Source organism: Acinonyx jubatus, chromosome A3 (genome assembly GCF_027475565.1).
Source record: "Acinonyx jubatus isolate Ajub_Pintada_27869175 chromosome A3, VMU_Ajub_asm_v1.0, whole genome shotgun sequence".
In the NCBI taxonomy this organism is placed as follows: Eukaryota; Metazoa; Chordata; class Mammalia; order Carnivora; family Felidae; genus Acinonyx; species Acinonyx jubatus.
The window spans coordinates 57,419,015-57,431,574 of record NC_069388.1 but is presented as its reverse complement, the minus strand read 5'-3'; the positions used below and the strand labels follow the sequence as shown (position 1 = coordinate 57,431,574).

The 12,560-nt window shown below is 42.5% G+C and overlaps 1 protein-coding gene across 7 annotated transcripts in view; it reads right to left on the bottom strand.

Annotated features, from left to right (window-relative positions):
• RFX8 (regulatory factor X8) overlaps positions 1-12,560 on the bottom strand; it is a 261,384-nt gene that overhangs the window by 51,237 nt on the left and 197,587 nt on the right. For 5 of the 7 annotated variants that reach the window (XM_053200440.1, XM_053200439.1, XM_053200438.1 and 2 more), the window contains one exon: positions 6,981-7,104. The exons of the other annotated variants lie outside the window; for them this stretch is intronic. In XM_053200440.1, the coding sequence (XP_053056415.1) occupies positions 6,981-7,052 (72 nt within the window). In that variant the 5' untranslated portion in view covers positions 7,053-7,104. The remainder of the gene's footprint in view (positions 1-6,980; positions 7,105-12,560) is intronic. 7 annotated transcript variants of the gene reach the window in all.

Here is a 12,560-nt window from a genome sequence, read left to right as displayed (position 1 = left end):
GAGAGGAGGAGGTGTAAGGGGATTTCTTATGGCAAGATCCTCTTATCTGTGAAGGGTGTGTGGGACAGGATGTGGCTCAATCACCTCAGGCCTAGCAGAAGGGGATTCATGATTCACTTGAAGAGCTCTTGGTGAGGTCCCTGCAGTTAGCATCTGGCTATGGCATAGGACTCCTTATAGACTACAGATGGGCTGGCCAGTGGACTTGGTGGACAGGCAAAGGAGAGTGGCTATCACCCTGGTTTCAGCCGTCACACCCATAGTCTGTTCAGGCCAAGAATGGCTGAGTAGTTCCCATAGCGAGAAGTTGTCTGCAAAAGAGCTGACATGTGGGAGAGCCCAGATTCTGCCCAGCAAGTGGCCCCCAGGATGGACAGTCAGGCTTCTGAAAGAGTTGTTCACCAAGACAAGGGAGGCATACTAGAACATTCCCATGGTCTGCTCTGAAGAAGCCACCAAAGGGATAAGGAAGCCAGAGTCTGCCTGGCCCCCAAAGTGTGAAGCTGAGCAGAGGGAACTTTCTAGCCATTTTTTTCCTTCCCTGCTCCCAGAGTGGTCAAACCATCCCCAGCAAGTTTCAGGGAGGGGGGGTAGGGAGGGAAGGGGAAGCCCCCATGCCTAGTTCTCTGCAGGCAAGAAACTATAGTGAAGGAGCTGGGGAAAAGTTTCTACTTTAAACCCAGTTCAGTCTGGGTGTTACATAGAACTGGACATTCTAAGCATCAAACTGATATCATGTGGTAAATGAAGAGTGATAACAGTGTTCTGTATCACCCAAGGATTTCTAGAGAGGTCATCCTGCCCACTCACATGCTCATTCAGGAGTGAAGGAAGAACCACCCAATGAGCAGGTTCTAAGCACCACGGGAAACACAGACAAAGTCACTGTGTGATTAGTCCCTCAGCTCCTGCTGGTCACGTGTATGTGCATGTGTGCACAAACATGCAAATAAACTGTGCATGTGTGGCTACATCTGTGGACAGTGAGGTTATAGCACTGTTTATTTTCCTCTTTTTTATACAGTTTACTCTAAATTTCACATTTTCTATAAAGGGACTATAAACTTTTATAATCAGAAAAACTCAGTAAATGTTGTTTTTAAAAGGGAAGTCAGTGTTATGGAAATTCCCTAACCCATGTGAGGTATCACTTGCACCAAGAATGAGCATTACCCATCATATGCCCAGGGTTGCCAAAAAGAGCAAGAAACATTCCGACATCTGCACAGGAACTTGATGTGGAGTCTGGAATCAACTACATTCCCGGGGGAGGAGGGAGGAAATGAGAATTGGGTATTTTGTTGTTTCTCTTGTAAACATGCTTTGGAATCATATCCTTTTCCCCTTCCTCTCCCTTGTCCATTAGTCAAATTCAGGAGCAAGGGTCCCTTCCCAAGTCAGGCTCCATTGAGTGGCCCATTCTTCAGGCAAATCCCCAATGAGAACTGAAAGTTAGTACCTCAGGGTCTTGAAGAATGGACTCTAAGCAAGTATTAAGATGAAAAAGGCTAACTAAATACCCATTACCACATACTGGGGTCTCTTTTTAACTTTTCCTTTGGAATTCTCTGCAGTGAGACTACCCCAGAGGGGAAACCACTGACAAGAAATGTTGAAAAAGATTTTGAAAAATAGGCTTTGATTTCTTAGAAAAGGTGGCAGAGATCTTACAGAACTCAAACATGTCACGCTCAGGTCATGCCACTTCCATCTGATTAAGCTGCTGGGCAGGTAGAGAAGGAAAACGCTGCAGAGCCAGGGTACCCAGAACTGGCCCCCGCTTGAGGAAGGGTCCCCAGCTGCCAAGTGATGAAATGGCAAAATGTGGGCTGAATGATAAGTTAGCCGAGGGAATTCCTGGCTGGCTGGAAAAGCTGACTCAGGGACACCTAGCAAGCATAATGTGTACTCAACATCTTACATGCACTCATATCACTTTCATTTACTGAGCTGGCAATGAGAGATATACTTTTCAAATATGTGAGCTTCACCAGGTTGAGAAGACTGGATGGCCTACAAGATTCAAGATACTGGTAAATACAACTGCAGACTGCAACTAACAAGTTGAAATATAGGAATAAGGGAGTGGCTGCTCCTGGGTTCAAATGGTTACCTGCATAATGACAATAATCTGAGAGTGACAATATTTTGTATCTATGTAGAGTATTTCACAGATTACAGAGAAGTTTTGGAAGGCCTAATTTTAATTCATGTGAAAAAATACTTAAGGGTTATTTTTGTTGCCCACAAACTTAAAATGAAACCAACAGAGTGACATGGAAAGATAAAAGCCAATAGGAGCCCTCCTTTCAGCTCCCCCCCCCCCATAAAAGTAAGAGCCCTGTCTTCTGAGCACTCCTAAGGCACCGGGCTGTACCCTTGGGGCCATCTACCTTTCAAGAAGAACATCAATAAATTGAAGTCATAATGAAGCAAGTGGGCAGGAAGGTAAAAATTTGGGAGGCAGGAGAATTCAGTGTGGAGAAGAAAAGACTGGGAGATATAAAACATTGTCTCAGATATTTGAGCAGCTGCCACATTAGAAGATTCTCCTACGCATTTTATTATTATCAAAAGTGCAGGATTTCCACAAATGACTGTGAGTTTCAGGGATGAAGCTTTTTGGATAAAGGAGTAGATCTAAAAATGCCAATGTTTTGGAAATAACACTGGAATCCACAGAATTGCTTGTGGGAGGGTAACCTGGAACAGCCATTTTGGAAAATAGTTTGGCCCCATCCCCAGACATCACAGCCACACACCCCCTTACCCTGCAAGGTTCATTCCTGGACATACACACCCAAGATAACATCTTCATGTGCACAGCAGGAAACATACACATGAGTGTTCACAATAGCAAAAAAAAAAAAAAAAATCTGGAAACAACCCAGATGCTCATCAGTAGGACAGTGGATGAGTAAACTGTGAAATATTACACAATGGCCAATGAATCTAGATAAACCTTAAGATAATATTAAGTGGACAGAGTCCCAAAAGATGACAAATAACATGATACCACTTTTTAAAAAAGTTAAGCCACAAAAATTAAAAATATGCTTTTTAGAATACATATATGAAATAGATTAGACAAAGAAAGTTAAATACCATATAATCTCACTTACATGTGAACATAAAAAAATAAAACAACAACAGGAAACAAATTCACAGATGCAGAAAACAGGTTGGTGGTCGAAAGAGGCAAGGGGCAAAGAGACGAGAAAATGGGTGAAGGTGGTCAAAATGTTAGCAAATACATATAAATGCACTATAACTCTTTTTTAAAAAGCAAGGTGATGAGGAACAGGTTGACGGTTCCCACCAGTGGGGCAGGCAGGGAGATGGGACATGGGACCACTGGTAATGTGGTTCATTTGTGGTGGTGATTTCACAGATGTTTACCACGTTGTTAAAAAGGAACTAAATAATCAGATGGAATAAGGCCATGCATGGATTCATGATGACAGTGTGTCATGAACCAATTCAATTCTGTCCATCTGAGGGCCACCGAAAAGAAGAAGAAGGAATGAAAAAAAGGAAAGAATGAAGGGAGGAATGGAAGATTTTGAATTGGCATCACTGTCGCCCGGTGAGCAAGCTCCTTGTCACCCACATCATTTCAGCTCAAGCCAGGTGGCTGCCCAAACTGGTATGGTTGTGCAGGTTGTGAGCTGCACCAAGGTCCCTGATAGGGAGTTGAGTGGGTTTTCATCAGCCTGTGCTCTGCTTGCCAAGCAAGATCCTGGGGAAGGACTGTGTTTGCCCAGAGGAAAAGCACAGAAATGTGCTGCCCCATCACCCAGCTCTAAGCCCTGTGGCTGTCTCTGTCCAGAGAGGGCATTTTGTTCTCATAAAAAGCTCCACCCAGAGGTACTTTCAAAGGGATCTTGCACTGGGTGTGGAATTGGACCAGGTGACCTATAAGGTCCCTCTGAACTCAAGGATATTTTTCAGGGAATAACAAGTGGAAAGAGGTCTGACTCACAATTCAAGAGACTAGATTTGACACTGTAGGGGAGCAAAATTTGCCACCCCAAAATGGGTCTCTTTAGTATGTGGATTATTTTAGGCCGATTATTTTTAAGAAAGAGAAAGCTCAGGAAGAATCTTTGACCTTTCCCCTAAATGCATAAAAGCATTTAGAGGATCTGCTGTCCTCTAAGGGAGGTATCATCATAGATAACTACAGTATAATATTAACTAGGTGTGGAGGACAGGGAGGAATTTAACAAAATTTGTTTGTTAAAATTCTTCTATCATTTCTATATGGCCCAGCTAACATTTGTTTATCAAACATTTACTCTTTTTCATCTTCCTGTGAATTGCATTCTTTCCCTTTTGAGGTCCCACATTCACACCCCCTTCTCCTTAGCTCTGGGTGGCATATAAGCCTCAATTGCCTGACCATAGGGAATCCTTACACATACATAATCAAGTTTGATTTTCTCCTGTTAATCTGTCTCTTGTCAATTTAAATCTTAGACCAACCAAAAGAACCTGAAAGAGTAGAGGAAAGTTTATTTGCCCAAACACAGCCCAAGCATTGCAACTAGCTGTGGGATCCTCAGCCTTAATCACTGCTGGTTTGTTTTCTTGACCTCTAACGCTGCTTTCCTCGGCCGATGACTGTGGCACAAGACAAAGCATTAAAGATGCCAACTGTTTCCTCCCCACCCACATGTCCTTCCTGCAGCCCTCTCTTGCCAGACTGTTATGATGTCGGGCACTGGGGCAGGAGCTCAGGTCCAGCATCATGGGAAGCACCATCCGAGCAGCTAAAATGGGAAATCAGGAAGTCAGTGAAGGAAACCGGCTTCTGGGAAGGGGCATGGGGCAGGCCAGTGGAAAGGAGCAGAGTCCCAGTGGTTTAAGGATATACCAGAGAGAAAGTAAGAAGATACCTGGTGACTTACAGTCTAGTTGTGGGCTGTCTGAGATGGGAACCCCATCAACCACACATGGCAACTCTGCACTTGAAATGTGGCTAGCCCAAATTGAGATGGCCTGTACATGTAAAATACGCACCTGATTTTTGAGGCTTAGCATGAAGAATGAAAAAGTAACTCAACGATTTTATAATACAGATTCCATGTTGAAATAATATTTTAAATATTTTGGGTTAAATTTTAAAATAATAAAAATTAATTTCACCTTTTAAAATACTTTACGGGGCACTTGGTGGCTCGGTCGGTTTAAGCATCCAACTTCGGCTCAGGCCATGATGTCTCATGGTTTGTGCGTCAGGTTCTGTGCTGATAGCTAGGAGCCTGGAGCCTGGAGCCTGCTTGAGATTCTGTGTCTCCCTCTCTGTCTCTACCCCTCCCCCACTCACATTCTGTCTGTCTGTCTCTCTTTCAAATATAAATAAACACTAAAATTTTTTTTTAAATAAGATAAATAAAATACTTTAAAAATGAGGATACTAGGGTGTCCTAAATTATATCTATGTCTCCCATTACATTTCTGTTGGGCAGCAGTGGACTAGACTCTGTGAAACCCAAAGATTTTATTGTAGGATTTAATGAGATATCCTTTTCCTTTAAAAATTTCTCCTTTTAACTTGTTTTGAGTTGGTGTCTGTCTATTCCTAAAAACCAGATGGAAAAGAGCCTTGGACATAAATACAACTTCATGATTGGAAGTTATTATTGTTAATTTAATAACAATTAAGTTCCATGATTCTATTAATTTTTTCCATCAACAAATCCTATTGGCTCTGTTTTCCAAATATATCCAGAATTTGACCCCTTCTCACTGCTACATCCCTGTCCACTCCCTGCCACCTGGGCTCTTTTCACCTCCCTGATTTGACCTCAAGGTCCTGAGAACCATCCTGGTCCTCTCTCCCTGTTCTCCTCCCTCCAGCTGTTGCAGCCTCTGTGCTGCTTAGGCTCCTTCTCCCCGCAGGGCCTTTGCCCAAGCTCTGCCTGTGCTGCTCTCTGTTCGTATATCCACATCCTCAATGCCTTATCTCTTTGAAGTCTGGACTCAAATATTACTTCTTTTAACATTTTTTTAAAGTTATTTACTTGTTTTGAGAGAAAGAATGAGTGGGGAAGGGGCAGAGATAGAAGGCCACAGAGGATCTGAAGCCGGCTCTGTGCTGACAGCAGTGAGCCCGATGTGGGGCTCAAACTCCTGAACCGCTAGATCATGACCTGAGCCAAAGTTGGCTTAGCCCACTGAGCCACCCAGGTGCCCCTCAAATATTACTCCTGAGGGAAGCCTTCCCTGTTTGTCTTCCCTAAAATTATAACTCTTACACACACACACACACACAAACACACACACACACACACACACACACACACACACACACACTCATCTCCTTTGGCTCTATTAGTTCCCTTAGCATTTATATTATCTAATATACTATGCATTTTATATTATTTGTCTCCCCTAAGTGTAATAAATTGACTAAATTGACTAAGGGCAGGAATTTTTCTTTGTCTTGCTCATTATTGTATTCCCAGCATCTAAAACAGTGTCTGGCACATAGCAGCTTCTCAATACTATTTGTTGTATGTGGAGGGTCTCAGAGAGACTATCCTTGTGCTAATAAATCTTTGCTCTATATTATATGGTCTACACAAAGCTCCTGACAGAGCCCTTAACCTCCAGAAAGGATATTTAAAAGTGGCTCTTGGAGTTTGTGTGGTGCTAGATGTTGGCATTTCTGTGCAGGGAATAATGGCCCAACAAACCTGGATGAGTATTTGGAGCATTTAGAGCTGCCATTGTTGTTCTTTCTTAGGCATCACCCCACTCCTTACCTTTCCTGGCTTCTCACTATTAAGTGTGGACAAGGGACAGAATGGCTTTTCAAAGAAGATAAAGAAGTATATTAACTATCTGGTTGGCTTCCTAGAGTGAAGCCAATTATTCCAACTGAGAACCCAAATAAACTATGGTATTTCCTCACCAATTCACCTGCACACTTTTTTTTACTCAATGAATACTCTTTTTTTATCTTTACAACCTACCTTCCCAAATGTGGCTGGATTGACTTGGGTCTGAGCATTGTGACCACAGGTCTCCACATAAATCTCATACATCAGGCAACGAGGTACACTGTACCCTTCACAAATACAGAAATTGTCAACCAACCTGCGGGGAGAGGAAGACAAGGCAGAGGAAATTGGCATTGGTTTTTCTAAAGTAGGACATTTTGATAAGGATCAATAGTCAAACACAAGTGTGGGATCCAAGGAAATGAAACCTGTTTAATTCATTGAATGCAAAGGCTCACCAATCAGCATCAATAACATACCTTTTTGTTCTCAGCCCAGAGTTAAATATATTGATTGTGGGCCTTTATTTTTTTATTAGGTCTTTAATTTTAATTCTAGTATTGTTAACATACAGTGTTATATTAGCTTCAGGTGTACAATATGATGATTAAACAATTCTATACATGAGTAAGTGCGTATCATGATAAGCGTAGTCTTTGACCCCATCACCTAATTCACCCATCCTCCCCTTTGGTAACCATTAGTTTGTTCTCTATGGCCTGTTTCTTGGTTTGTCTCTCCTTTTTTTTTTCTTTTGCTCATTTGTTTTGTTTCTTAAATTCCACATATGAGTGTAATCATATGATATTTGTCTTTCTTTTATTCTGCTTAGCATTATACTCTCTAGATCCATCCATGTTGTTGCAAATGGCAAGATTTCATTCTTTTTTAGGGCTGAATAATATTCCAGTGTGTGTGTGTGTGTGTGTGTGTGTGTGTGTGTGTGTGTGTGTGTATCACATCTTCGTTATCCATTCATCTATCGATGGACACTTCAGCTGTTTCCATAATTTGGCTATTGTAAATAATGCTACAGTACACATAGGGGAGCATGTATCTCTTTGAATTAGTGTTTTTATATATTTTTGGTAAATACCCTGCAGTGCGATTACTGGATCATAGCGTAGTTCTATTTTTTTTTAATGTTTATTTATTTTTGAGAGAGAAAGAGAGACAGAATGAGAGCAGGGGAGGGCAGAGAGAGAGAGGGAGACACAGATCTGAAACAGGCTCCAGGCTCTGAGCTGTCAGCACATATCCCAATGCAGGGTTCGAACTCACGAACCGTAGATCATGACCTGAGCCAATGTCAGACACTTAACCGACTGAGCCACCCAGGTGTCCCTGGGTAGTTCTATTTTTAACTTTTTGAGGAGCCTCCATACTGTTTTTCATAGTGGCAGGACCAGTTTGCATTCTGATTGTGATCTTTTAACTATCAACATGGTGGATTTTTATTGTCGTTTTGTTTTGTTTGTTTTTTGGTTTGTTTTTGTTTTTGGCATGTAGGAATATTAAAAAGAAGCCTGAATTATTGGCTCAGCAGACACTTGGCTCAGCAGCCAAGATCTCTGTAGCTAAAAAGTGGGAATTATGTATTTGCTCTATCACCCCTACAGGTGACTGCTGGAGCCAGCACAGCCTGCCAGTCCCTGTGTGCCTGTGACCCAGGGCACGTGTGTGACGCTTTGCCTCCGTCCTCCAGTTGTTTGCACAGTTTTTAAACCTGAGTCCTGTTGGTCAGGCCACTATATTTTGATCTTTTAAACTGAGATGAGATATAAAATACAAGAAACCAAGAGACAGAGAGGCAATACACTTTCACTCTTCAGCTGAGTGACATTTATGTGATCTGCTGCACCTTAGGCCTCTGCTCAGGGTGGGGTCTTCACTGTTCAAGTGCTCCCACGCCCGGCAGGGGGGCAGGTGGGGGCCCCTTCTTGGCAACCAAGGGCTCTGCCTGTGGCTCACAGCCCACAGCCAGCCCTCTGGGGACAGCCAGGTCCCTGTTCCAGCAACTGGTATGTGTGTGGGGCAAGAAGTGAGAGAGACTGAGGTCCGAAAGTGTGGTCCCTAGTGACATCTGATCACAATATTCCCTGTCCTAGTTGAGGAGAGACTCTCGGGTTCTTCTCATTCTCATTCTCTTTTAGAGAAATATCCAAAGCAAGCCAATATAATTTTTAAACATAGAAGAATTTTTCAGCAGGGAATTTACCAATATCTCTTCTTTCTCATTGATGATATACAGCTTATTTTCTGGGATGAGGTATGCTGAGGCCCAAATTTACTTTCCCTGAGAGCTAAAGACCACAGTCACAGTTGTTGACCCATTCATTGGCTTCCTAGGAAAATGAAAAAATAACATATGGTGGAGGGTGGGGGAGGAATCTTTGGCCCTGTATCTGAGGTGTATAAATGACCAGAGGCCAGGTGGCTTAAAACAACAGAGATTTATTCTCTCACAGTTCTGGAGGCTGAGTCCAAAATCAAGGTGTCCATAGGAATGGGTCCTTCCAGAGACTCTGAAGGAGAATGTGTTGTATGCTCTTCTCCTAGCTTTTAGTGGTTGCCAGATATCCTTGGCATTCCTCGGCTTATAGAGGCATTGCACTCATGTCTGTCTTGTCTTCACCTGGGCTTCTCTTCTCTGAGCGTCCTCTCTCCTCTTCTAAGGAGGATGTGAGAGATTGGATTTAGGGCCCAGCCTCCTCCAGCATGATCTCATCTTAACTAATTACATCTGCAAAGACCCTGTTTCCAAATATGGTCACATTCTGTGATTCCAGATAGATATGCGTTTGGGGGGACACTATTCAACCCAGTACCTGCCCAAGAAGGGGGTTTTCTGAGAGTCTTCTTAACATCATTGTGAGAAGGGGACACTTGGGATACTTCACAATGGCTTAAATCTAGCTGCTCCAGCACCAATTATCTGGCTCAATCTTGAATACAGGATGATGTCTATTGGTGGGGTGGGAACAGGGAGTAGCAAATTCATATAACTAGGTGATGTTTGTATACACTTTTTGTCAAGACACCATTTGCTGATACATGAAAAACCCATACCTGAAGTATAACAAAAAATAGCTATGCTGTGGAAGCTGCAGCACAATGTGATAGATGTTAAGTTCAAACTCACTGTTGCTTATTCATAGCTACTACTGATTTAGTCACAGAACGGTCTCCTTAAAAAAGAAACACACAAAATATTCACTCCTTAAAATTAACTCTAGTTTAAATTTTTGCGAACTGCTCTTCCTCATCATGGAAATTCATGTGTTCCAGGCCTCTGTGAACTGTGTCCTCCTCTTTCAAAATGGCATTACTGAGCCTGCTGGGTGCACAAGGCTAAATAATACTATCAATAAGAATAACGGCGAAGGTCTGTGATGAGACTTCTTTCTCCATCACACACCTAAACAAAGGGCTGCTTTTTGGCTTTAAGCCTTGCGCTGCCACTTGGTGACTTTGCTGCTTTGATCCTGGCTGCACCCCATTTCAGTCTATGTGCCTTTGGTCATTTCCCCAAAGTCCTCAGCCAGATCTCAGAGACTGGCCTGTGGTGGGCAGCCAGCATACATTAACTCGGAAAAATGGAAGGTTTGAAAGAGGTTTTAGTTTGTTCAGTCTGAGCATCTATTCGGAGTCGTGCCTTTACTTCAGCTCAAACAGCAGTTTGTTCAGCATTCAGTCTCCTATGCTCATAGGAAATTATGATCATGAGTATTACCCAAGGCTTTGCACCTCATAGACCCATGCTTAAACTCTGATTCGGAGAACCCTCATAGGGCTTTTGTGACCGGAAAACAAGCACGTGATGTGCCTAGTACACTTGCAGGCACATGGAAGCTCTTATTGTTACCATTTCAGTGTCCACCTCCAAAACCTTGAGCAGAAGCAAGAAAGACATCCATGTTGGTAGACTGGTAGCACAGAAACACCTGTGATAAGTGAGCCTGACTTTCAACTCCATGTGGATCCAAGGAGAGGCTGACTGGGGATGTGTAGGCAGTAAGGCTGGGCAGAACCATTGGCAGGTGAGATTGGTTCATGATTTCACACTGTGCAACCAAAATGTCATTTGGTGGTCCATAATTATAAAGCTTGTCCTGGTATGGAGTGAATCTGATCACTGAATTCCTTGCTGAGCTGCATAGGAACTGTATTTTCCAGGTCTCACAATCAGATGAAGTTGATTGCTAGGATCTTAAAAACATTCATGATGTTCTCTTCATTTGAGTGATGGGCAGTCTGATAATAACCAACATCAGAGCACACATACCTAGCCCTGCGATTCTCACATTTTCTGAGTGCTCCTTTTCATGACAAAGGAAAACATAACTCTGGGAATTACATATGCTGGGAATTATAGTACCCTTTGATTCAGCCTGATCAAAAATTCTTATGAATTCTGTATCTTTCAAAATAAATTTGCATTTCATTAATTTCCATGGTCTTCAGAAATTTGAGAAAGCCATATTATATGTGGGAGACAGTTATTTTAGTCTATAGCCAGGCTCAGCATGCATTGGGATTAGAAGATGCTTAGTTTCCTCCGAGGTGTGAAGCCAGGGGCCCCACCCAGTCAGACCTGTTTGGTCTGCACCCCCCTAGCAGGGGAAGTCAAGTCACTGGTCTTCATCCCTTTGTGCTCCCGGAGGTCTGACCATCTCTCTCTCCATTTCTATAGTCCTTCCTGTCTGTGAAACAGAAAACGTCTATTCTATTCCTGGAGACAGTTCCATTCCTTCCAGGACCTTTCTCCTTGGAGAATTTATCATATGCTTATGACAGTGGCACTGAAGCCTCTAAGAAATGTTGAGGACCTGACTAGTGACTAGAAAATGAAGTAATGAAGTAATGCTGAAAATGGAACATTTCTTCCACGTGACAACAATCAGCCTCCCTTGACTTTCACTGGGAAGCCTGAGCTGTTTCTGAGTGTCTGGACAGCTCAGCTGCCAGTCAGTACCCACTGCTGCTCTTCTAGGAAGCTGGTCTCCTTGGGCATCTTTAAGACCTTCCAGGATACCAAGGCTCTAGATTACAAACTGAGCGGCTCTATTGCATGTGAGGTTTTTAAAAAATATATATATTTTTAATTGTGATAAAATACACATGTAACAAAATTTACCATTTTAAAATATACAGTTCAGTGGCATTAAGCACCTTTGCATGGTTGTGCAACCTTCACCACCATCCATCCAACCAAGTCTTTTCATTTTGCAAAACTGAAATTCTGTACCCATGAAACACTAACTCCTCATTCCCTGTGCCCCAGTCCCTGACAACCACCATTTTACTTTCTGCCTCTATGAATGTGACTACCTTAGGTCTCTCATACAGGTGGAATCACATAATATTTGCCTTTCTGTGACTGGCTTATTTCATTTAGCATATCTTCAAGAGTCATCCAATATTGTAGTATGTATCAGAATTTTCCTCCATTTTAAGGCTGAGTAATAGTGCATTATATGTACCTATCACATTTTTTTTATCCATTCATCTGTGGATGGACACTTGGATTATTTCCACCTTTTGGCTATTATACATAATGCTGCTATAAACATGTGTGTGCAAAAATCTGTTTGAGTCCCTGCATTCCGTTCTTTGGGGGTATGTACCCAGAAGTGGAACTGTGGGATCATAAGGGTAGTTTTATTGTCAACTTTTCTGAGGCACCGCCATACTGTTTTCCATATGGCTGCACCATTTTACATTCCCACCAACAGTGCACACGGGCTCCAATTTCTCCATGTCTTTGACAAC